General features: G+C 46.7%; 1 protein-coding gene across 1 annotated transcript in view; it reads right to left on the reverse strand.

Moving 5' to 3' along the window:
• The window catches only part of NUP210 (nucleoporin 210), a 118,285-nt gene that overhangs the window by 38,274 nt on the left and 52,622 nt on the right, over positions 1-27,389 (reverse strand). The window contains exons 16-21 of the mRNA XM_088482471.1: positions 18,172-18,345; positions 17,593-17,785; positions 17,141-17,247; positions 9,970-10,074; positions 3,527-3,628; positions 243-371 (exon numbers count right to left, since the gene is read on the reverse strand). Of these exons, the coding sequence (XP_088338597.1) occupies positions 243-371; positions 3,527-3,628; positions 9,970-10,074; positions 17,141-17,247; positions 17,593-17,785; positions 18,172-18,345 (810 nt within the window). The remainder of the gene's footprint in view (positions 1-242; positions 372-3,526; positions 3,629-9,969; positions 10,075-17,140; positions 17,248-17,592; positions 17,786-18,171; positions 18,346-27,389) is intronic.

Raw genomic sequence — 27,389 nt, forward strand, 5'->3', positions numbered from 1 at the left:
CTTTCTTTGGCACCCCTTAATCCGTGACCTGCTACTGTATATGCAACAGATTACTAAACTGAGGGGTTTCTCAGATTTTGGACGTTCTATGATCACCATGCAGTATTTATTACATGCTAGTAATAAGGTCTTGTGATTAGACCAACAAATTAGAACAAGATTTATTATAAAACAAAATTGCAGAAGCCAATTTAGTGCTACCCTTGGTTACAGCTCTATGTTATGAATGAACATAACCTTACCTTATCAACCACTCTAACATCCACCTGTAGAATATCAGACACGTAAACACTGACTGTAGCCGGTGCTGGGAAAGCCAGACAAAGATCATAAACCATGATTGATAATGTCCCTGGGCGCAGAGGATAAACCTGAGAGAGAAATAGAGTCATTACCAAGCACAGGTCTAATAGCCACATACAGAAATACCAAAGCATCATTATAACCTACCTGCATATAATGAGAATTCAGCCATAAAAGTAGTGATTTAGTAGATTTAATAACACAAACAGAGCTCTAGAAAGAGATTAACCTGGGGATGAGCTAGTCCAATCATGCATGGAGCTGTGAAACAACTGGCACATGAAGGTTACACTGCACACAAGGGACATCACAAGAAGATGGTACACGAGGACAAAAGTAGACAAAACGGTATACGAATAAATGGAGATCAGGAAAGAAAATTAAGTATCAGAGCACGTATTTATAAACATGACAACTGACAAGTTGTCCATGTCTCAGCCTGAAGAAGGATTGTTAACACGATTATCGTTTTTTGACATCCTACCACTTTAAGCCCTTACGAACACCGGGGGGTATAGTTACTAAAGTGTGGGTTTTTAGAAGTGGAGTTGTTGCCCATGGCAAACAATCAGATTGTAGCTATTATCTTCTAGAAGGTGCTAGATAAATGATAAGTAGATCTGAATGGTTGCTATGGGCAACATCTCCACTTCTAAAAACTCATACTTTAGTAAATATACGCCCTGGACTTAATTTAGGCAGCACCTGCTGCAGGACACAACATATCCAATCCCACCAATAGCAGTAAATAGGATGATTATACTCTGCACTATTTAGCACCACTGGACTGATCCAGTCCTGAGAGGTGTGAGCCACAGTGGCGGCCGTTATATACACAGCACAGGCCAATTTTTGGATTCTGGTAAAAAGTCATCTTAAGATCTAAAGCAGACCGGTCACCAGTTAACATTATGTTATTGTTCCTATGCATTCTGCCTAGCCAAAAATGCACTCTATGCTCTCTGCTAGGCAAGCTGGCTTTGGGCAGGTCCAGTAGAGCGAGTGACAGTGCTTTGTGTTAAATCAGCTCTCCTGGGTGAACGTGGCCTTTGCTTTTTTTGATGAATACATAGGGGTCTATTCATGTACATTGGTGGCGGTGTCAGTTTCCTTATCACTCAAGTTAGTCCATTTTTGCTGTCTATTTTTGCGGAATTCATGTAGAGCAAGCAGTTTAGCGATGTGTGATCTTATTGGGCCGTGCTGAAATGTTCCATCCCTTCTGGTTTTCGATTTCTTTAATTAAGTTTAGCAGATTCTCTGTTTTCCCCGTTTTCCGTTGCTACATGAATCGCACTCACCTTACAAAAGTAGACTGATTAGATACCAAAACTAAGTGGGGGCACCGCTGGAGAAACCAGATAATGATTATACGAAAGCAGAGAAAAGCCCTGTTTACCACAAAATATTGTTTTCCTCTGCACTATGAATAGACCCCACAGTACCTGCCTGTTCGTTGTTCAGTGTACTGACTAACAAATGGTAAGTATTTACAATATCTTTTAATACAAGCTAAGGGGTATAATTGACAGCCCGATCGAGGGTGCTACATATGGTGTACATACATACACACACACACACACACACACACACACACACACACACACACACACACACACACACACACACACACACGAGGTCTGTCTAAAAAGTTTGGTGAATGGTCTGATATATCTGTATGCAACAAGGTCGCTCATGCGCGCTGACATGCATGGACATGTCTGACCTGCCCCCAGTCGGGGTTAGCCTGAGGACACCACCACACTGCCATTGCATTCATTTCAACAGAGTGTTCTGAGGAGTTGCGTCAAATACAGATATAGATCAGACCATTCACCGAACCTGTTAGACAGACCATGTATGTATGTAGATTATATATATATATATATATATATATATATATATATATATATATATATATATACACACACACATACATATACATACATACATACACACACAAACAAACATACAGGAACTTTTATGCACATATAATGGGTCCGTGACTGAAGTTTTGAAATGACAAATATTTGATACTGCTGGACCCATCTATGTTGTGAAAATATGAAATGTCTATAGTTACAGTATTTGCGGATAGGATTTCTCTCTTTCAGGAAATAACTTTCCAGTTTTCTGAATAACACTTTCGCTGTGTGAATCCTTATGGTAGTGGTTCCCCAACTGGATGCTGTGGCACCATGAGGCGGCGCGGGGCACATGCAGGGGTGCCGCGGGTTGGCGGTTCAGGACCAAATCAGATTATTTAAGGTCAATATAATAGGCAAAACCAGTGCCGGTCAATCATAAAATATATGGAAAAATAGAAACACAACCCTGTCCACCACCATATTAAAAGACTCTGTAAATCACATCAGGGTCCCCGGACTTGGGACCTAATATTAATGCCTTTATCCACTGGTGTGGAATTCTAGGGGTGTTTATGTATCCGTGGGATGTAGCAATACTAGAGGACACAAGCAGGTTTTTTGCAGCATTTGAATCTTGTTTTGTCTTTTCTCCTCATCTCAATTATTCGAGCAATTGGCTTTCCATTTAAATTATACAAGTAAATATTATACCAGATAAATGCTCTTTTAATTAAAATATGTGCAAACCTGACACATAACAGCTGGGCTGGTGCTAGGTTTTTTGTCACCCAGTGCCATCCTGTGCTGCACTGCTCTCCCCGCTCCCTCCCCCTGAGCTTATACTAATAGCGCTGCAGAGTGGGTGGAGGACAGGGTTCTTGCTGAGCCAGCCAGGTTGCGGCAGCTGTTGGATTCTGCACTGAGCAGACTCACCAGCCACGGACCTGTCACCCTCGTGCGGCTGCACAGACAGAATGTGCCTTGAGCCGGCCCTGTACAATAAGAAAGCAGTAATGGAAGTAATTACATTAATCGTCGCATACCTATGTACGCAGTTTCCTCTCCGGGAAAAGCCAGAAGAGGAGACGCAGGTGGGCTGTGTTGGGGGCGGGGCCTGACTAGTTGCATCATACAATCCTCATGGACTACGGATTCCGGGTAATATTCTACCCACTTCACTAGGAAGGGTTCTGGGAGAGTAGGCAAGTATGAATTGTTTCTTGGGTACATGGCATTTTAGGAATTGTCATGAAGTTGAGCTATCACAATGACTATCAAAAGGATGACTTTAGGCTTCAGTTATACAGGACATACAATAAAGAACGTTCAATAATCAAACTACATTTTCCACTTACCGTCACAATTCCCTTTGTTTCTTGAAAAGCCGAATTAACAATATTGGAAACACTGCTGTTAATGAAAAAATATCCCGATCCTTCCATAATTGTGAATTCAGCCTGAAAGTTTAAGTAATTTGCATTAAATTACTTCTCCAATAATTACATAAATAAATTTGTTAGATAAAAGAGTATATTATAAAAAGACAAGGAAAACTTAGTCATTCACAAATACATTTTTATATAAATTAATGCATAGCCATCTTATGAAACGGACAGCTTGTGAGGCTACATATTCAGCTTACAGAGTAGATCCATGAGTTTCTGTTCCAATATGAGAAGAAACAAGAGGGCTAATTTATTACCATTGTAATTATTTGCACATAGCATCACAGCAACCAATCAGCACTTAGTAGTTATCTGTCCACTGCAAGTTATGGAGCTCAAACATCAGCAGCAATCAATTGAATCAATACTGCAGATGATTGTCTAAACAGAAAAAAAAAAAAAAGTATGGGGTTCACTGATTCAGACCTAAGCGTTATCGGAATCAGTATGGTACCAATCAGCCAGTTTGCAGACAATGGTACCGACCAGCCAGATTGCAGACAGTTACTAATAAAATGATGAGCGTTTCATGACTGGCAGATCAGTTATTTGGTGAAAATGATCTGCGAATCGCTGGTACGTCTCGACAATGTATCGGTGCTTATTGGTGGATCGGAGAATCACTATATCGGTGGGAAAAATTGCAGAATCTAAATTTTTTGGTGACTGCTGATGTTTGGGCTCCATCAGATAATGACATCAGGTGTTTGATTAATATATGACACAGTGCAATGTTAGCTAGTAAGATCTAAATATTCAGCTGGACCTATATATTTTCTTTTTAAAAAGGGAGAAGATATATGGGCTGATACTCAGGTGTGAGCAAAGCAAAAAAACAAACAAACAACTGCATCTTGGTAAAATCATGCTGCACCGAAGGTGGGGCAGATGTAACATGTGCTGGGAGATTAAGATTTGGGATGGATGTGTCCAAACTGAAATCAAAATTGCAGCTGTCCAGCATTTGTTGGCTATGTGCAAAAGCAGCCAGTATTACCACACAGCAAGAATAATAAACGTATTTGCACCCCTTGCATTGTAACATGGATTGCCCAGGAGCACAGTTACTTGCTCTTTTGCTTTACTCCCAAAGTCAGAATATGGCCCATAGTGCACTCCAAGCTGCAATATGATGAGAAAACTTGGAAATGACCAAAAAAAAAATAGTTTGTTGAATAGGTCTAATAGAATAATGCTTAAATTATAAAATCTGATCATAACAATGTTACATCTATGTTTGATGACTGATCACCTGGCATCTAAAGCTGTAATCCCAGGTACAGAGAGCTGAAACACTGGGGGCTGCTTCATTCCCCCTTTCAAGCATTATAGAAGGATGATAAACAAGCAGCACTACCCCAGCTACCAGTGAGAGCTGATTTAAAGTAGTAGAAAATACAGCTAAACAACATAACTATAATACACTTTTTGGACAAAGCAACAACAACCTGTTTAAACTGCCCAATTTATAGTTACACAAATTTATTAAAGCTGCAAATATTAATACCGCAAAAAAAAAAAAAAAGTTTCTCAATTAAGTTCCAGCCAGCAAGCTGAGGAAGCACGCAATACTTGTCTGCCAGCAGCAGGACAGACCATTAAGAAAGCTGCTTTCAAAGTAGTAAACGGAATTAAGGTGTCCGGACTATAGACAGACAGTAAAAAGGTTGACAATGTCTAGTAAGACACCAGATGTTACACAGTCAATAGGTCGACAGGGTCAAAAAGTCGACACAAAATGTTACACGCAATATTTGTTGTGTAGGGTTAGGCACTTACTCTGACGGTTAGGGTTAGGCACCAGGAGGGAGAGTTAGGGTTATGCACTTACTGGAGGGTTAGGGTCAGGCACCTACCCCGACGGTTAGGGAAAAAGGGGAGGGCTAGGGTGAAGACTAGGGCTAGAAAAAAATAAAATAAATCATGAGTCAACCATTTTTGTGTCGACATATGACCCCGTCAACCATTTACGTTTGTCGACCTTCGTACATGTCGACACAGTGTGTCGACCTTATGCCCCTGTCTACCTATTGACTGTCGAATATCTGGTCCCAACTAGACACGGTCAACCTTTTAACTGTCTGGTCCCGGAATTAAGGCTTATAAGAAAAACACATAACATACAGCAAGTTCACTAGAGTCCTAGGTGTTGACCTCAGTGACTTGAACATTAAGGGCCTGATGCAGAGGTAAGAGCTAACTGCAAGCAATGCCGGTATGTCCGCAATTGGCTAAAATTACCAGTACAACGCATGCGTCCGAGTCACACTGTGCATGCGTTCCAATGGTTACCGCACAGAGACGCAGAACAAAGTTGGACACAAGAGCTGTGGATTTCAGTGGGCACTCCTGGGAAGCACCAGTGGGTTGGCTAGCCAGACGACGGTGTGTTGTTGACAGCGGTTGCGTCTAAAGATGCAGGAGTGCTGACACACAACGCCATGTTCAGATGGAGAAACTGCGCCTGCCATAGGACTTGTGCAAGCTTCGATGCTGCGATCGATGGAGCGTGTAAAGCAGTGATATGCGGTGAGGTCAATGGCTGTGGAGGCACACATGTATAAAAACAGTTTTTATATCAAAACTCTGGCGCGTGACAGGGAGTATGATAGGGGAGGGAGTATGAGGGAGTCTCTGTCTCCCGACTGCATGTCCCTGGTCTAAAGGTGGACTGAGACGGATTAGCGCCACTGCCTGTGGGCATCTCCTTATGATCAAAATTAGCCATAGCATTAACATAAAGATACAGACATGGCTGCAGCAAAAGACACAGCTGTGACCACATATGAATCAGGCCCTATATATGTTACAGTAATTTAGGATAGTGGTGTAGGTGTTTCATAAACCAGCAAAATAGTAATGCACTTAGGAGCTCATTCAGACCCGCTCGCTAGATGCGTACGCTCGCTCCCAGCATATGCAAATTCGGCTAAGTGACGGCATGGTAGGCGATCGCATGGCAAGGCATAAGCACGCCCACTATGTCTTGGCGTGCAATCGCTTTGTGTATGCAGACGCCCACCAGCCTGTATTAAGACGCCCACTTGCGCACATTATCTCCAGGAAGTGTATGCAACCATCGGAACATCGGGTACCATCGGAAGCGAACACAGCGTTTGAGGTTGACTATAGCATACCGCAAGCACTTAAGTGTAAAATTCAACCAGGTGACGTGTATTATGACGCTCAGTCTTAATCATGCACGCTTCTGCAATGGCGTTAAGACGCTCAGGCACGCCTGCGGTCGCACCTCCACTCGCCCGTTTCTAGTGGCCTGCCCCTGTTACCACCCACAAACGGCTTGTCATGTATGCTTGAACATAGTTTATGGTGTTAAAAAGATTGTAAAGGGAGTGTACTATTATTAAAAGTAATGACTACTTAGATTATTTAGTTTATGCTATTCCAAGGTAATATTGAATACATTTTATTATATAGTTTGTGAGTAATTGATTTTTAGTCCAATATCTCTGGTGATATCATCACTTTAATGTGTTTTCCTAAATCCTTTTAATAACATTTTAACCCAACCCCTGAAAGGTTGAACATCTATCTCTTGAGTACCTGGGTGTTTACTGGTAAAGGAGGGAACACAGCCCATTCCCCATACTTGATAGGCTAAACTGAAATAAGACTCAGGCCCCCATTTATAAAGAAGTATAACCCCTTTAGCGCTCGCAAAAGGGGTTATGACTCCCTTTCTGCATTTAACAAACAGCGGTAATCTAAGATTACCACCGTTTGTCACAGCATCGCTCTCGCAATCTTTAGGTGAAGAGCGCGACGCGGTTCCCATTGACGGCAATGGGGACTCGGCGCTGCCTTTCCAGATTCAGCAAAGCCTTAGAGGCACTGCCGGGTCCCGTGTCATGCACATGCAGAGACAGATGGTCGCACATGCGCATTACACAAGACCCCCGTCGCTGGCAGCGTTAGGCTGCTAGCAGCCCAGTGGTGGACCACGCAGATGAAAAAGACTACGCTGGACATCGCTGGAGGGTTAAGTATTGGTAAATACCAGTGGATTTTTTGTTTGTATCACAGTGATACTAACTGAAAAATTGCACTGGAATTTGTCTTCGTTGATAAATGGGGGCCTCAGACAGAGGCAAGGCCAGAAGGGGAAACGATGTATATCAGTATCATGTGACAATGGGGGTGATGTACTAAGTCTTGGAGAATGATAAAGTGGAAAGAGATAAAGTACTAGCTAATCAGCTCCTAACTGTCACTTTACAGGCTGGGTCTGAAATATTAGGTTAGGAGCTGATTGGCTGGTACATTATCTCCTTCCACTTTATCACCCTCCAAGGCTTAGTACATCTGGCCCCCTGTCTCCTAAACCACATACAGGAGAGTAGGCATTACAGGTGCAAGTGCAATACTGCCTTACATAGGTAACGGTCGGGACACTACAGGCCAGAATTTGGGAGGATATAATTTAAAAAAAGAAACATGCGGTAAATTAATTTAAAAAAAAATTACAGTTAATCGGTTCTATGTCATCTACAAATGATATTCAGAAGTCAGTGATACATTGTCAGTATTAAGAGCTAATTATTTTGTTACAAAGCAATAAAACCAGCCAGCGTGCGTAATATTTTAAACACTGGGTCCAATTCAGACGTGGCCGGTATTGGACAGCTGCAAGGAAGCGGGTGCAAAATACCGTCCAATTAAAATGCTAATGCAGCAGGAGGTGTCGGAAGGAAATAAACACTTAAACACTTCCTACATGCATCTGCGATCCAAGTGCAGCGTCCGCAGACGCTGCATCGGATCACATTCGTGAAGGTCGCAGCCCTCAGCCAGGCCGACAACGCAGACCCTGGGCATGGCATGCCTACAAAATGGTGGCGTCACTCCCACTTTTTGTAGAGAGGTCCCAGTCGCCACCCCCACTTTGCCCCCCAAACGCAGCTGCATGTAAGTCATGCTGCGGATAATGGAGTAAACCAAATGTTAGGATTAACACACTTTCCTTATATGATGGTCTTGTTTGTGTTCAGATATCTAGTATATGTAATACAATGAAAGACTTGCAATAGTGTTATGGATTCATAATCCATTACAAAGAACTATATAGATGTCTAAAAACTATGGGGGTCATTCAGACCCACTCGCAAGTGGCAGTATGCTCGCAAGTGGGTCGATGTTCCCCACTGCGCATGCGCACGACGGAGTGTGCTCCGTCGTGCGCATGCTCGAGACCCGGACAGCGACAGCCAAGCCGTCGCTCCGGGTCTCGCACCAAAGGGGGCGTGCTGTCGATGGTGACCCATGGGAACGCCTACCGTCTGAAGCCGGCCCCACTGACATCACTAGTGATGTCAGTGGGAGTGATTTTGGCTCTGATAGAGCCAAAATCACTCCAGGGCTTGTGGCTGGGAAACCCTACCGCAGGGTTTCCGTCGCAAGTCCGATGGTTGCGATGGTCAAGACCATCGCGACCATCTTTTTGAACGCTCGTATATGCTGTGGGTGGTGACCCACAGCTATACGAGCGTCCAGGAGGACGCTCCATTTTAATGGAGGAGGGCCCTGATTCAGAGCGAGCGCTCTGGTCAGAGCGTCCGGCTCTGAATCAGGGCCTATGTTCATAGAACTAAAAATGGTGACAATTTCTTCTATATCCTTTGAGTCACCAGGGTGTGAATAATGTATATGTTGTCTTGGTTAACCCACTTACCTTTTACACATATTCCCCAGTTCTCGCTGGTGAAAGCTGGGGAAGCCTAATTAACAAGAATTGTAGGGGTACTATGTATGTGTAATAAGGCTACCCTTGGTCAGGCATACGCCTACCCCTGGAAACTGCCCTGGCAATGTGCTAAGTTTACTCTTAATGCGGATAGTCACAATTTCTGAGGCACCTAAGTATTGCTCAGCTGCACTGGTGACATTTTATTGATTAAGCAATAGCAGATTTTGTATTGCTGCAATAAGTGGTGTTAGAAGACAGCCCTAATGACTACTGTTAATAGATAGGTCTGTAAAGCTTCATTTAGAAGACAGCTGTTCACTCAAACTAAGCAAATAAGCAAGATAAAGCCCGCTGTAGGGCACTAAGATGAAAACCTTGTACTTGATGACTTCACAACTAATAAAGACAGGCCATTGTTAACTATTATGTGTGCACCACAAGTAAGGAGAAATAAGCAGTACTCTGGGAGAAGATGGGAAAATAATTACTTAATAAGGGGAAATAGTTAAACATTCAAGTAGGCATAGTTATATGTATCACATTTATTTCCCCTCAGGTTACTTTATAATGCTTTCTAAGGTGCACATTGCCGATGCTTGTAGTCTAAGCTACCACATAACACCAGCAATATACACACAGGCAAACTCACCGTGACATCAGGATGATTGTAAATGGAAATTGATTTAGGATTTACTCTGACATCTTCCACAAGCAGAAGTTCTAGACTAGCAGAGACCGGTGTCAATACCTTGACCTGGAACAAACGGGACCATAAAATAGAACACATGTTAAAAGATATACATGTAAATAAATTGGACAGTAGATACATTTCAACATTACATTTGGTACTTCCCAAAGCATAAACCCTTCCGCAAAGTCATATTACATCTGTGCTCCCAATGACAAAGGAGGAGTTTATTAATAATTATCGCACTTCCTTTTATATTAAATAAACTAGGCCAAAATGGGACAGACTAAGCCCCATGTACAGACCAATGAAATATTGGAAGGTGAGGAATGTACTTGTGTTATGTGTTCCAGTACTTTGTACATATTTAAAATCTGTGCACGCCCAGAGTTCGGAGATAGATTTAAGAGAAAGGTTATAAGATTATAGGAAAAACTTTAGCATTTTAATGTTATCTTGTGATCATTGGCAGAAAGAGGGAACCGCTTTGGAAACCAGCAACATTGAGGCTACGAGGTGGTAAGACTGAAGGTCAATATGGCCGGTTTCCATAAGAAATTCAGGACCTCATTCAGAGGCGGTCGCAAGAAGCGATCGCTCTCTCTGAATGAGGGCGGCCTCTTCATTTTTTAAGTGCGGCCTCCTGGTCGTTAGTGAAGCTGTGGGTTCACCACGATGGTGATCACCATCGTGACCATCAGCGCTTGCGACGAGACCCTAAGGTTGGGTCTCGGCAAACGCAAGCCCCAGGTAGCTTTCTGCTCTGATGGAGCAGGAAGCTCCCCACTGACATCACTGATGTCAGTGCGGCTGCCCATAAAACAGTAGGCGTTCGTTAAGGAACGCCTCTGTTTTGGAAACCACCCCCCCGGCCCGCCTACCAAACGGGGCGAGCTGTCGATCAACATCGACAGCCGTCCCTTTGGTAGCGAGCTCCAGAGCGAGAGAGTTTATCTGTCGCTCCGGGGCTTACGCACGCGCAGTGCTGCCGCTGCGCATGCGCAGGACTAACCATCGAGTCGCTTGCGACTGACTCTGAATGAGGTCCACAATATCTATCTATAGCCTAAGGGGTATATTTACTAAAGTGAGAGTTTTTAGAAGTGGAGATGTTGCCTATAGCAACCAATCAGATTCTACTTTGCATTTAACTATCACCTTTTAGAATATAATAGCTAGAATTAGATTGGTTGCTATGGGCAACATCTCCACTTCTAAACTCTCACTTTAGTAAATATACCCCTAAGAGTTTACCTTCAGTAAAACAAGAGATATGGTAAGAACTTACCTTTGTTATCTCTGTTTCTACGAAGTCCATAGGGTCCACAGGGTTGACCTTGGGGTATAGGTTGGGAACCAAATCCGGGCACCACGCAGTTAAAGCTTTTAGCTCCTAGGATGCACTTGGGTCCACTCTCCCTATAACCCCGCCCCCCAGCCAGAGGCACCTCAGTTTGTAAGTAGCCAAAGGCCGGAGGAGGAGAGAAAAAGAGAGAGAAAACTGGAACACTCTAGAACCATACTCACAGAAAAGGAGACGGGAAACCGGTGACCAGTAACACAGCCCATATGAAGCCAGGTGCGTCAGGGCGGGCACCCTGTGGACCCTATGGACTTCGTAGAAACAGAGATAACAAAGGTAAGTTCTTACCATATCTCTTGTTTTCTACTTCAGGGTCCATAGGGGGTCCACAGGGTTGACCTTGGGGATGTCCCAAAGCAGTTCAACCAAGGGTGGGGACGCTCCTGTGCTGAGAGGAGAATCCGTCGCCAAAAAGGAAGCATCCTGAGAGGCAAAGGAAACCAATGCCTAGAACCTTAAAAAGGTATGGACAGAAGACCACGTGGACACCTAGTAAGGCAAAACAGCCGAGGCGCCACGACGAGCCGCCCACGAGGGTTACACGGCCCGAGAAAAAAAAAAAAAAAAACAAGCCTCAACGACAGAAAAGCCCACCCATGGGTAGGCCCCTGAGGAAGACATACGAGGCCATCCAGCCAACATTTCATTATAGGCCGGCCATCGTTTCCTGTTAAAACCAGAAACCGCAGACCACCAATAAGGAGTCCGATTACCATAAGGAACTTGAACGGATCACATAAAGCCAAAGAGGCCGGACCACAGTCCATGAGGCCACACCAGCCGAGAGGACTGGGAACTGAATGGCCATACCATAAGTTCCAGAATAATATGGAACCTAAAAACCACTTTAAGAAGAAACACAGGGCGAGAGCAACTCACACCCTGACATGATGCCCTCCAGAAGAGGGAGCCACATGAGAACGCTCCCAATTCAGACACTCTCCTGGTTGATTTAAACACCCTGAGAGAGAGAGAGAGCTTAAACAATAGACCATGTAATGGCTATCACAACCAGCGGTTCCATTGACTGTCCCCGGAGAGAACAAAGAACCACTACTAACTCCCCAGGAGTCCCTAGGGAGGACAAGTGGAGGCATAATCCAGAAAACACTCCAAAGGATGAACTGGATACCAGAGCGGAGCAATTCCATATCTTAACCATACCGACAGTGTAGAGATCCGCACTGTCAGGAAGGCCAGGCCAAGGGTGAAACCCAAGCCAGCTGGAAGGAATGCCAGAATATCTGGAAATCCTGGACACCGGAGGATCGTATCGACAGGTACGATACCATAAGAATTATGTATGCCACAGTCCGTGGCAGATCCCAGCAAAGTCTGGCCTATCTGCTCTAAACATCTCAATGAAGACAGAGCCAGGGAAGCCTGAGGACCACAGTAGGGGTGCAGTTAAAGACAAGCGATCCAGATCCAGGGAAAAACAAGGACCCTGAGACAACAGGTCCAGATAGTGAAGCAGTAGGAACGGAGCATCGATGAGGAGGCTCCGAAAATCTTAGTACCAGTGATGTCTGGGACGACCTGGAGCCCCCAGAAGGAAAGCCCCTCCGTCTCGAATTAAACTTCCGAAGACCTCGAGGAAGAAGGGAGACCGGAGGACACAGGTACACAAAGTGGAAGGACCACTTCACTGACAAAGAGTCACTGAAGGTAGCTTCAGTACTCCTAGAGCTGGACTGTAACACCGGTAATGTGTGATCGAGTCAGAAGGCCATGGGGATCAATCCCCTCAGGGAGGCCCCCTCTGCTCACCAGGAGTTGAAACCTCTCTTGGAGAAGAGACTAGTCCCCGGGATGCACGCCGTGACGGCTGAGGAAGCCCGCTTCCCAATGGAGAGCTCCGGGAATAAACACCGCAGAGTTGGCCCGGAGAAGACCCTTGGACTATGTCAGAATGGGTGACATTCCTGACATTGCCACCCAACTACCAGTGTTGCCTAGATGGAAGCCACTGTTGTGACACTGTCGGACTGAACCTATTCAGGTTTACCGTGACATATGGGTTAGGCCAGAGTGAAAGTCCAAGACAGCCTAAAGTATCAACAAGTTAAGTGGCAGGGCAGAAGCGACAGACGTCCAACTGCCCCGAAACGAATGCGGACCAGACACTGTCTTTAGCAAAGAACACCCTGGACAAGATGGCCATAGCCACCCGGACAGAGACCAACTCGCCTCCAGAGAAAGTCTCATCGTTCGAACAGCGATCCGATGGAAAAAACTCGATCCATCTGGAGGGGAGTCAATTATGGCAATGCCTGGAATGGAACTGAGCACATTCCACCCTACCAAAAGGTAGACACTCAGGTAGACCGCGCATCACAAAGAGTAATGACATATGTCGACTGCGTAGATATCCGCACACTCCAAGTTGAAGAGTGGAGATCTTGTCTTCCGCCAGAAAAATTCTCAGATTCTGAGAATCCAGCAGTGCTCCCAGATGAAGAAAACCCTGTGAGGGATGCAGGGAGGACTTTTTCTCCGTTGACTAATTATCTGTGCCGAGAAGAAGCCACGGTTATCCTGACCTGGCGGTAAAGTACCTTGGTGATCCTGCTAAAAGCAGGAGACCGTCCAGAGAAAGGAGCATTCGGATACACTGAACAGGTGAACTGTCAGAAAATCCATAAAGCTGGTAAACCCCGGTGGAGTTGAGGACAGCCCCAAAAGGCAGAGCCCGAAACTTACAAGTGTTGCTGTGGCACAGCAAACCTGAACCCATGCTGATGAGAGGGCTCTGTATGTACCCGTAGGTACGTATCCTGAATACTCGGATATACCATAAAATCCCCAGGTTCCAAACATCGGATGATGGAGCATGGACGATTCCACCTGAGTCAAGGCACCGTTGGAATCTGATTCAGGGATTTGAGACAGAGTATAGGCAAAGGAGGACCAGTCTGTCACCGCCCCAGAAAGAATGTAGAACAATCAGTCCCTCACTGAGATAGTGAGGTTGGCCGAAATAGCTCTGCTTACCACAAAGACTGTATAGCTTTCTGGGATTGTAAGGCCCTGATCAGGTCTGAAGAAGGGCCCGTGTAACAATGCCTGTGAGGAGGCTGCCTGAGCAATGAGAGGCCGTTGAGAATCAGTACCTCACTCTGGAAATTCCCCAGATGTAGACCTGTCCCGTCAGGCTGAGGGTATATCCTCAGGTGTAGAAACAGGGTCGTCCGGAAGTCCAGGACTGCTCGGTACTGGATATGGTGGCCCCCATGGAGGCCGACAGCCTAGGAAAAAACAGGCCTTTAGGCTGACCCTGAGGACAAAAAGACTTAACAGAGTTAGTCCGAATGTAGTGGGAGTAGCTAAAGACGGTATCTCCCCATTAGTGATACTGCCAATGATGCAACGATCTTGTCAAGGTCAGGACCAAACAAGAACTTCCCCATGGAAGGAGTGTGCACCTCTGCTTTCCCATAACGCAGCCATAGGGTACTGCGGCGGATACAGACGCCGCCGAAACCCTGAAAGTTAGAAGACCGGCATCTCATGAGGTAATCCCACATATGACCACTGCATATTTTATGTGAGCGGCAAAAGATATTTGAACCTCAGACGTGTTGGAGGGGAAAAACGTCACAAAAGCATCACCATGCGATGGCCATGGTAGGACGGGCAACAGGTCCTGAAAACGAGTACATTGATTTCAGGCAAAGTTACCACCTACGGATCCGTAAAATCCATCCCAGAAGGGGATTTCCATTACTTGTGAGGACCCTCAGGGAATGGGAAACAGGAGGCCTTTGTGACTCCTCGTATCTGGCGACAGCCAGACTCCCGCTATGAGATCCACCCTTGGGCAGAAAACGGGAGATGTATGATACAGGTGCAAGATCGACATTCTCTATATCCAGAATGAACCTGGCTACCAGCCCCAAAGCAGGGATAATAATACTTGAAATCGGCTCCCCCCATGTGAGAGGGAAAGAGCCGAATATACCATCCAGTTCACGGCAGAGCCACTGGTCAGTAACCACAGGGCGTATATCACGCCAATTAGTATTTTGTATAAAACGACATCCACCAGGGTGGCCGTTGTGGTAATCTCTGCAAGGGGAATGACAGACCGATGTGGTATCGGAGGTAATTCATGTACTGTGAAAAACCCCGGTGGGGAGCGACAGTCTGTTGCACAGGGGTAAATTGCAAGAAATTGCGAGATACCCCGAGTTCAAAAGGGCAGTATGGTGAAGTAACTCCAAGCGAGTGACGACAATGGGGCCCGCCCGGCGATCCTCAAAGGAGAGGATCCTGAGAAACAAACCGCCCTTTAAGGGGGTCGTGCAAGGGGCCCCGCACCAGATGGTGCCGCATACATACACCTTTCTGAGTTAAAATCCTCCGCACTAATTCCTGCAGGCTATGACTTGCAGGATAGCAATAATGGGTGCAGTATCGTGTGCAATCTCCTGGTCAGATATATCTGACTATCTTGACGGAAATATTAAGCAGCGCCATACCGGTCCTGATTGACGCTAAGATTAGCTGCAGGGACCCATTATCAGCGTATGCAACTCACAGTTCCATCTAAAATATGGCAACGTGCAGCACGCAACAGTATGTGACAAACCTCACAGATATTAACAAATATATATATGTGAGGTCTCAGAACCACCCCAGGCAGATAAAGAAAAGGAATAGATATACACTGACAGGTGAGAGAAAAAGCAGACAGTCAGCACTAGCATAAGTCACATACAATGCAGAAAAATATATATAGATACATAAGCATGACATATAATATACTGCACAATGTCGCTACATTCAACTGGCCAGATTCAGTGTCTGGGAAGGCTATAGCGCTGTGTACACTCACCCAAAATGGCCAGGTACGCAGGGGGACTGGGCTCACTGACATCCTAAGAGTTCTGCAGCACCACAGAGAGAAAATGGCCACTGGAGACCTCAGAAGAAGCGTGGCCCGCGGAGGAAGCAGCTCAGCGACGCCAGACTGTATTATTGAAAGGCGCGCTGAGCTGAGGGGAGGAGCCGCTAGACAGGGAAGGCTTCCTCCCCTGGCTAGCAATTAACCCCCCCGGGATGCCGGCTCCCGCTGCCGCTATAATCCCTGGTGGGCTGTGGACACGCAGGGTATGCCTCCATGGAGGGGGAGCCCGCCGCCACCGCTAGCGCCTCCGGTCTGTCCCCAGAGACCGGAGGCATAAGGCTGCATATTCACACGTGGATCACCGCAAGCGGTGACCACGCGACTTACCTGTCCCCGTCGATCCGGCAGCAGCCCAGGGATTCCTCCAGAGCCCGGCTAGTACAGACTCTGGGGTCCCGCTGCGATCCCCAGATCTGTACTGGCGTCGCAGCGCCGGCGGGGTGTAGGAGCGGCAGCTCAGACGTCCATTGGACAGTCTGATGCTGCCGCTCTGAAGAGTAGTAAAAATTAATAAAATAAAACTCTTTTAAGCTTAGCGGCTGCTAAGCAGCCCCCCTGCAGTAACGGTGACCCAACTCCGGCCGGGCACCAACTTAAACTGAGGTGCCTCTGGCTGGGGGGCGGGGTTATAGGGAGAGTGGACCTAAGTGCATCCTGGGAGCTAAAAGCTTTAACTGCGTGGTGCCCGGATTTGGTTCCCAACCTATACCCCAAGGTCAACCCTGTGGACCCCTATGGACCCTGAAGTAGAAAAGTCCTCATCGCCATGTTCTGATGGAGAAACTCACCCTCTGTTCTCAGCCACATATCTAATAACAAATACTAATACAATCAGGGAGAGGAGAGCTTTATGCACATACCGGGGTTCTCACTTTAGCTGCTCTGTGATGCGATTCCTGGTACTTGTTTGCTCTGGCAGTAATAACTGCTGTGCCAGATACTTGATGAACATGAACAGTGTTCAGACCTAATAAAACAAATTATAATTAAATACATACTAAACAACATTAGACTATAGCATCAATTAATATAGGGGTATATAATACGCCAACAAAATTTCATAATGTGCTACAGTGGAAAAGAATGTTTAATATAAGTTAATGTCACAGGACTGTATACTTTATATTATTTGTCGACAGCACTACAGTCGGTGTCATAATCTATTTCTTGGACTAGGAACAACAAGGGAGTAGACAGTTCAGTGTTGTTTCACTATACTTTAAAAGTTAATCCGCCATTTTTCTAATCATTAAGCAGTCAGTGCACATAAGTAATTATCTGAAAAGCCTAGAAACTTGAATTAATGTTATACCATGTAGTTTCTTTTGACCGCTTCCGTCCTCCTTCTGAATATATTCCATGGGTTTGGAAGCCTCAAAGCTGGCTAATAGCACATTGGAGGAGTCCCAATCAAGAGCCAAAGAACTGAAATTGTCAAACTTCCTTCCCTGATGATCATAGGCTGATAATTGCAGTAATTGGTTGCGGTAGTTTGAAACTGGAATCTAGAACATAATAAAATCAACAAACAGCTTGGTTTTACCTTTGATAAAATTCATTTTGAAAATTTTTTTTTACTTGTGAGTTTTGGGTTTGCAAAGCTTTCTACTGAAACGCTCCAAGAAACACTATTTTAGGTGAAAATAAAGTAATTCTACAGGGAGAAAAAGCCTGTAGACTCTTCCACCAAGTTGTTAACACATCCTCTGCACCTAATTTACAATTTGTAGCTAACTCCCATTTTAGGAAAAGTGTCCAAGATTGTGCATGGTGGGAGCATGTGCACAAGTTCCAGAAAGAATACAAAAAAAACCCAAAAACAACCCACACGATTTAATGCTACAATATCTATCTTTAGAGAAGAGAGGAAGACTTCTAGATAGAACCTTACCACTTGCTTCTCTTGCTGCATCAGCGGGCAGATGAGATCCATATGGAAATGTTTGTACACAGGATTCATGGTAAATCGTGATGGAGGAGAACAGGTCAGCTTCACAACTACGCTTTCAACTGCTGGGAATGGATTGGTTTCTGTGGGGTGGTTTCCGACAGACAATGAAATGACCTAACACAAAATATAACAAGTACTTTAACATTCTACATATGTGACAAGCAATGATGATCAGTGATGAGCAACTCTGGGCTTCAACAAACAGATCAAGAAAATAAAGCTGTTTTAATATTTTTCATGTGTGTTCTATACTCTTCATAACACTATAACATACTGCCTTGCACCCTATTACAATGTAAAACACTAGTGAATAGTGATGTATTTAGCACCAATGACAATATGTTGTTCAACAGAAACAAAAAACCTCACCATCTAATGGGATCATATTACCCAAGTGCCGGTATCTAAAATAATGGCTATAAACAACGTTACAGCCACACTGTGGGCGTATGGCCTCAGAAATAAGACTATTATAAAATAGCTTACAGCAGAAAATCCATAGGGTGATTTAGCCAGTGAATGAACGCTACCAGTGATTGAACATTTTCAGGTTTAATACATTAATCTTATATTTAGCATCTACAGTCTTAGATTAGATCTATTGACTAGGTTTTATTGATGTAAGTCCTATTATTCATTTACTGTACTGGTCTGTTTATTTGCTAGCATTGTGCACTCATTCATGGGTCATTTCTACACCTCTCCACTGTTTTGGTTGTTAAATTTTAGCTATTCCTTCAATCTTTAAACCAAAAATGTACTTTAAAAGTATACATAGTAATAATGATGGCACAGGTCTCAAAATAGTAAAAAAAAAAAGAAAAAAAAAAAAGCTTTTATAGCTATAGTGTCCACCGATATATATTTGATGCAGTCGGAATGTACCTCAAAACAAAAAATAAATAAATAGTTGGGAACAATTCAATTAGCTGCAGATTCTGTGCCCTGTTACCATTACATGCATTTCGCAAGAGTAACATTAAAGTGTCTCTATAGTTATACATACAAGTTTGTAAGAAGTTGGAAAATGACACTTGCAGCTCCTTCAAAGTTGAAAAAAACAAAAAAACAAAAAAAAAACCTCTCTCATCATCAATACAACAAAAAACATACATGTCCCAAATCATTTAACCAATTCTTCTGCTTTTTAGAAAAAATCCCCTGAAAAATAACAGGTCTTTATTGCACATATTTTCCTATTTAAATACGTGTAAATACATTACTATTCATTGGGACGGGTGTCCCAGGTGTACTGTACTGCGTCCCAAAATTTTTGCCTTAAAATAAGGATTTTTCAGGTAGTCTGGAGATGCAAACTAAAATCTGTGTTAACTTGATGCGAATTTCAAACTGAATTTCAAAAACTCATGACCAAGTGTTTAACACCCCTACATATTATATACACTGCTCAAAAAAATAAAGGGAACACTTAAACAACACAATGTAACTCCAAGTCATTCACACTTCTGTGAAATCAAGCTGTCCACTTACGAAGCAACATTGATTGACAATCAATTTCTCATGCTGTTGTGCAAATGGAATAGACAAGAGGTGGAAATTATAGGCAATTAGCAAGACACCCCCAATAAAGGAGTGGTTCTGCAGGTGGTGACCACAGACCACTTCTCAGTTCCTATGCTTTTTGGCTGATGTTTTGGTCACTTTTGAATATTGGCGGTGCTTTCACTCTAGTGGTAGCATGAGACGGAGTCTACAACCCACACAAGTGGCTCAGGTAGTGCAACTCATCCAGGATGGCACATCAATGGGAGCTGTGGCAAGAAGGTTTGCTGTGTCTGTCAGCGTAGTGTCCAGAGCATGGAGGCGCTACCAAGAGACTGGCCAGTACATCAGGAGATGTGGAGGAGGCCGTAGGAGGGCAACAACCCAGCAGCAGGACCGCTACCTCCGCCTTTGTGCAAGGAGGAACAGGAGGAGCACTGCCAGAGCCCTGCAAAATGACCTCCAGCAGCCACAAATGTGCATGTGTCTGCTCAAACAGTCAGAAACAGACTCCATGACGGTGGTATGAGGGCCCGACGTCAACAGGTGGGGGTTGTGCTTACAGCCCAACACCGTGCAGGACGTTTGGCATTTGCCAGAGACACAAAGATTGGCAAATTCGTCACTGGCACCCTGTGCTCTTCACAGATGAAAGCAGGTTCACACTGAGCACATGTGACAGACGTGACAGAGTCTGGAGACGTCAAGGAGAACGTTCTGCTGCCTGCAACATCCTCCAGCATGACCGGTTTGGCAGTGGGTCAGTAATGGTGTGGGGTGGCATTTTCTTTGGGGGGCCGCACAGCCCTCCATGTGCTCGCTAGAGGTAGCCTGACTGCCATTAGGTACCGAGATGAGATCCTCAGACCCCTTGTGAGACCATATGCTGGTGCGGTTGGCCCTGGGTTCCTCCTAATGCAAGACAATGCTAGACCTCATGTGGCTCGAGTGTGTGAGCAGTTCCTGCAAGACGAAGGCATTGATGCTATGGACTGGCCCGCCCATTCCCCAGACCTGAATCCAATTGAGCACATCTGGAACATCATGTCTCGCTCCATCCACCAACGCCACGTTGCACCACAGACTGTCCAGGAGTTGGCAGATGCTTTAGTCCAGGTCTGGGAGGAGATCCCTTAGGAGTCCATCCGCCACCTCATCAGGAGCATGCCCAGGCGTTGTAGGGAGGTCATACAGGCACATGGAGGCCACACACACTAGTGAGCCTCAGTTTGACTTGTTTTAAGGACATTACATCAAAGTTGGAGCTGCCTGTAGTGTGTTTTTCCACTTTCATTTTGAGTGTGGCTCCAAAACCAGACCTCCATGGGTTAATAAATTTGATTTCCAATTATAATTTTTGTGTGATTTTGGCGTCAGCACATTCAACTATGTAAAGAACAAAGTATTTAATAAGAATATTTCATTCATTCAGATCTAGGATGTGTTATTTTAGTGTTCCCTTTATTTTTTTGAGCAGTGTATATCTGCAAACCTCAGCAAAATGACAAAACAACGAAAGACATCTACTTATGTTTCCTGGGTATTCCAACCAAAACTCTCACATGGGACAGCAGTCACAGACTTCATATAGCTGGTTCATGTACCTCAACAGCATGAAGAATCACAACAGTTGGACACTGTATAAGAAATTACCTTTCTGTAATCTATTTACATTAAATGCCTGTACATAAAAAAGGAGAAGTAAACAACTTAACTGGGATCCCTAGAAATGCATTAAAGTGGAAGTCCGAGGCCAAATGCAGGTCCACAAAGTAGCATTTAGTAATGATCCAGCAGTCTGTCCCAAGGGAGTCCAACGAGCTAAAGCTGGGTACGCACGGAGATGACGGGCATTCGTTCGGACATCGGAACGAATGCCCTTGAACGGGGATTGCCCGTCCACACTTGAACAAGTTAATGAACAATCACTGTTCCTTCCTTCATTACCTTACCATGGGTCGCTAGCGATGTCGTCAAGTTTGTCATGCAGCCCATGCAACCGAGCGACCAGGTGAGCACGCAATCGCGGGTACACAATGTACAATGTAGGTGATTTGTCTGTTCTCTAGACTTCCTCTGGGACTGAATATCATTTCGAGAAACATACTACATTACACTATATTTATTAAAGATTGCTTTGTTTTTTCCAAAACTGCTGGTTCTCAGCAGATTTGAGGGCTGGATTTAAATGGGCAATAGTACCACACGCAGAAAAGCAAACACCATTTTGCGTGCATCGTTACTTCACTTTTAAATCCAGTGAAAATCGGCAGAGTTAAAATATGAGATATGGTAAGAACTTACCTTTGTTATCTCTATTTCTACGAAGTCCATAGGGTTCCACAGGATACCTTGGGGTATAGGTGTGACGTCAGTCATCGGGCACCATAGAGTTAAGCTTTCAGCCTCCCAGGATGAACTAGGGTCCCCCTCCTATACCCCGCCCCCGAGCCAAGGCATCTCAGTTTTGTACCAAGCCATAGGCCGGAGGAGGAGAAGGAAGAGAGAGAAAAAAGATCTGGATACAGACAAGAATCACATTCTCACCAGAGGGAGACGGAAAAACCGGTGACCATAGTAAAGCCCATCTGCAGCACAGGTGCGACAGGGCGGGAGTCCTGTGGAACCCTATGGACTTCATAGAAATAGAGATAACAAAGGTAAGTTCTTACCATATCTCATATTTTCTACTTCAGGGTCCATAGGGTATCCACAGGATACCTTGGGGATGTCCCAAAGCAGTATCCTTTAAGGGTGGGGACGCTCCTGTGCAGAAAGGAGAATCCGCCGCCCGAAGGAAGCATCCTGAGAGGCGAAGGTGTCAAACCTGTAATACCTCACGAAGGTATGGACAGAGGACCACGTAGCAGCCTTGCAGATCTGGACTGCAGAGGCACCATGTCGAGCTGCCCACGAAGGACCCACAGACCTAGTGGAATTAGCCTTCAGAGAAGGAGAAACCGGCAGACCTTCAGGAAGATAAGCTTCAGAAATAGCCATGCGGATCCAGGCTGCCAAAGTTTGCTTTGAAGCAGGCCAACCCTTTTTACGGAAGCCATAGAGGACAAACAAGGCGTCCGACTTCCTAAACGAAGAAGTGCGGTCAACATAAGTCCTTAAGGCCCGCACAACATCCAAAGTGGCCTCACCCACTGAAAGGCCAGGTGAGTTAAAGGCCGGAACAACTATTTCCTCGTTAACATGAAACTGGGAAACAACTTTGGGAAGAAATTCAGGACGAGTGCGTAGCACTGCCCTGTTCCCATGAAAAATCAAGAAAGGGGGTCTACAAGAAAGAGCCCCTAAATCAGAAACACGTCTGGCCGAAGCTATGGCCAGAAGGAAAACAGTCTTAGCCGTTAGCCATTTAAGATCCACTGAGCCCAGTGGTTCAAACGGCGGTCCCTGGAGAGCCCTCAGGACCACAGCCAAATCCCAAGGCTCCACAGGTGGAACAAAGGGTGGAAGAATGCGTAGAACACCTTGCATAAAGGTGCGAACATCCGGGATTGTAGCAATCCTACGGTGAAACCAGACAGATAGGGCCGAAACCTGCACCTTCAAAGAAGCAAGGCGAAGCCCATGGTCTAGTCCCGCTTGTAGGAAAGCGAGTATCCGAGACAGACGAAACTCCCGCGGTGCATAACCTCTCGGTCGACACCACTGGAAGAACGTATGCCACACGCGATGGTATATCCTCGCGGAAGACGGTTTCCGGGCTCGTAACATGGTACGCTTACAGAGCTGGAAAACCCCCTGGACCTTAACATGGCTGTCTCAACAGCCACGCCGTCAAAGACAGCAGAGTCAGGTCCCGGTGAAGACAAGGACCCTGCGACAGAAGGTCTGGTAGTAGCGGCAACCGCAGAGGACTGTCCACGGACAGACCCTGAAGGTCTGAGAACCAGTGCCGTCTGGGCCACGCGGGAGCTATCAACAGGAGCGCCCCTCCTTCCTGTTTGAATTTCCAGATTACCCGTGGAAGAAGGGAAACCGGAGGAAACAGGTAAGCGAACCGGAACGTCCACCGGACGGACAGAGCATCCACCAGAGACGCCTTTTCGTCTCTTGTGCGAGACCCGTACACCGGCAACTTGTTGTTGTGCCGGGACGCCATGAGGTCGATCTCTGGAAGACCCCACTTGTCCACCAGCAGTTGAAAAACGTCCGGGTGCAGGGACCATTCCCCCGGATGAACATCCTGGCGACTGAGAAAGTCCGCCTCCCAATTTAGCACTCCCGGGATGAAGACAGCTGATATGGCCGGAAGATTGCGCTCCGTCCATACCAGGATCCGAGACACCTCTATGAGAGCCGCCTGACTTCGGGTTCCTCCTTGCCGGTTTATGTAGGCCACGGTGGTAGCGTTGTCCGACTGGACCTGCACTGGGCGACCCTGGAGAACCCAATGTGCCTGCTGGAGAGCATTGAAGACTGCTCGGAGTTCCAAGATATTTATTGGAAGCTCTGCTTCTGTCGGAGTCCACCTGCCCTGGACAAGTGTGGACCCGAAACTGCTCCCCAGCCCCGAAGACTGGCGTCCGTTGTCAACAGGACCCAATTTGGTACCCAGAACGGACGACCCTTGTTGAGATGGGTCGTCTGCAACCACCAGGCACAGGACAGACGAACCTCCGGGGTGAGCACTATCGTCTGGGATTTTAAAGACTGAGGCAGTCCGTTCCATTTGGACAGGATTAGGTGCTGCAGAGGTCTGGAGTGAAACTGGGCATATTCCACCATGTCGAACACCGACACCATGGAGCCAGGTAACCTCATCGCCGAGTGTAGAGACACCCGGCGGCTGTGCAGACAACTGCGCACCCTCGACTGTAAGGCAGAGATCTTTTCCCCCGTAACAAAGATCCTTTGCTGTCCCGAGTCCAATAAGGCTCCAAGGTGCAGAATCCGCTGAGACGGGATTAGAGTGGACTTCTGCCAGTTTATCAACCAGCCATGCCTGTGCAGTAAGGCAATGGTCAGGTCCAGGTGACGCAGAAGGAGCTCCGGCGATACTGCCACTAAGAGAAGGTCGTCCAAGTACGGCAACATGCGGACTCCCTGCAGCCGCAGAGAAGCCGCCATAACCGCCATCACCTTGGTGAACACGCGCGGTGCTGTCGCCAGGCCAAAAGGTAACGCCCGAAACTGAAAGTGGTCGCTGCGGATTGCAAACCTGAGGAACTGTTGATGGCGCAAAAGAATAGGGACATGCAGGTAAGCGTCCTGTATGTCCAATGACACCATGTAGTCCCCAGGTTCCAGCGCCAGAATGATGGACCGTAGGGTCTCCATCCGAAACTTCGGCACCCGCAAAGACTTGTTGAGAGCTTTGAGGTTGAGAATCGGACAATACGACCCATTGGGTTTCTGCACCAAAAAGAGATTGGAATAGAAACCCTGGCCCCTCTGGGAGAATGGAACAGGCACTATAACTCCAGCCTGGAGCATAGTGTGAAAGACCTTCCGCAGCTCCGTGGCCTTGTTCCGGTCTGATGGTAGACCCGTGGTGAAAAATCGAGCCAGGGGTCTGTGTCGGAAGGAGAGGGCATATCCGTGGGAGACCACCTCGAGAACCCAATTGTCTGTCGTGGTGACCGACCAACACCGGGCGAACTGCAGCAGGCGGCCTCCCACCTTGGGATCCCCCAAAGGGAGGCCCGGACCGTCAGGCCGCAGGCTTGTCATCTGGCTTAGGGGCCGGACGTCTGGCACTCCAGGCCTGCTTCCGGGGCTTGGCCGATTTCTTGGGGCCAGCCTGTCGGGGAAAAGACTGTGGTTTGGGCCTGCTCTGGGCCCTATAAGACCGAAAGGACGATGGCCCTGAACCTGAAGGGGCAGCAGCCGACGGGAGACATGCCGATTTAGCTGCCGCCAGTGTGGCTACCATCTTGTCCAGATCTGGACCGAAGAGAACTTCTCCGTTAAAGGGCAACGCCTCCAAATCCTTTTTGGAATCAGTGTCCGCCTTCCAGGATCGCAACCACAAGGTGCGACGAGCAGCCACCGCTGCCGAAGAAATTCGAGACACCAGGGTACTAATGTCTAAGGCCGCCTCGTTGATATAAGTGGCCGAATCATGGAGATTACCAATCAACTCCACCCAGCGCTCCATAGCCCTGGCAACCCAGCAAATGGCCATAGCCGTCCGCGCTGCCCCCCCCGCAAGTGAATAAGCGGACTTCAGGCAGATCTCCACCTTGCGGTCCGTAGCATCCTTAAGGGAGGACATGTATGGCATTGGTAATGTGGCACTACGGACAAGACGTGTCACATGAGAATCCACCTGTGGAGGGGATTCCCACTTAGCAAAATAATTATCCGCGAACGGATAAGCCACCGCCAGACACCTCTGCGGCTGGTATCGCTTGCCAGGCTGTTTCCACGCCTCCTCTAAATGGTCCACCAACTGACCCGAAAGAGGAAAGACTGTGGCGTCACCCTTCACATCCTTAAAAAAGGCATACTTGGATTTAGCCGCTGGGGGAACTCCGTCCTCAATCACCAAGGCTGTGCGGACTGCTCGAATAAGTCCAGGAATATACACCTTGGACCTAGCGTCCGCTTCCTGAGTACGGAGAGGTTCCTGATCGTAAGGATCCAGAATCTCCCCATCATCAGACGTCCCTTCGTCATACTCATAAGGAGCCGACAGACGCCACCGGCCGTTTATGTGGCCGCATTACAGACTCTTCTTGCAACACATCCGACAAGTGCTGTACAGAACTCGTCAGGGAGTTAACCCACGCCGGCTCCTGAGAAACCGGGAGAGGGGAAATAGGGAGACTGCGGGGTAACACCAATTGTCTTGGGAAACCCTGCATGGGTGACGACACCACTGATTGCTGGGACAAACCCATCTGCGTAAACGCGGGCTGCAGAGCTAACTGGCCCACTAAGGTTGTAAGCGCCTGAGCGAAACAAGCCCAGGGCGGCTCCTGTACCGGTGTTGTAACCGTAATAGGCCGCACCAACGACAAACACTGCCGGCAGGGCCCTCCGCGCTACCCTCCCCCTCCGCTAAAGGTACTTTACACGTAGTACACTGCAGCCGGAGAGGAAAGTCACTTTCAGACATGATGGTAGAAAGTATGTGACCCCTCCCACCAATTTTTTTAAAAAGGCGAGAGACCACCCTGCAGCACCGCACCGCAAGGGCTTTAGCAGAAAGAACAGGGACAGTAATAAGGCTGACAGCCAGAAATGGAAAGTACAGGCAGCAGCGCTAGCACAGTCACATACAATGCAAAGAAACTCAATTCCTGCACTAACAGCGCTGATAAATCAACTACACAGACACAGAGTCTGGTAGGACACAGCGCTGCATACACAGACCTGACCACAGCGGCGGAGAGGTATGCGGGGGGACCCAGACCACGATGCCTCCGTCCAGACTTCCAGCAGCGTTCACCATGCGTTCTTGAAGATGGCCGCCGAGGAGCAGAGAGGAGGCTGGCCTGGGGGAGGAGCGCTGCCACAGGGCCAGTCGGCGTGTTGCAGAGAGGGCTGTGTGCAGCGGGGGAGGCGCCGGCTGTGAGACAGGGAAGGCGCGCTCCCCTGGCATGCATTTAACCCCTGGGACGCCGCAGCGCTACTGCTCTGCCGCGGTCCTGCAGTCCCAGGGGGCTAGTGGAAGCGCAGGTTAGTACCTGGCT

This window comes from Taudactylus pleione, unplaced genomic scaffold (assembly GCF_031769625.1).
Source record: "Taudactylus pleione unplaced genomic scaffold, aTauple2 ptg000289l, whole genome shotgun sequence".
NCBI lineage: Eukaryota > Metazoa > Chordata > Amphibia > Anura > Myobatrachidae > Taudactylus > Taudactylus pleione.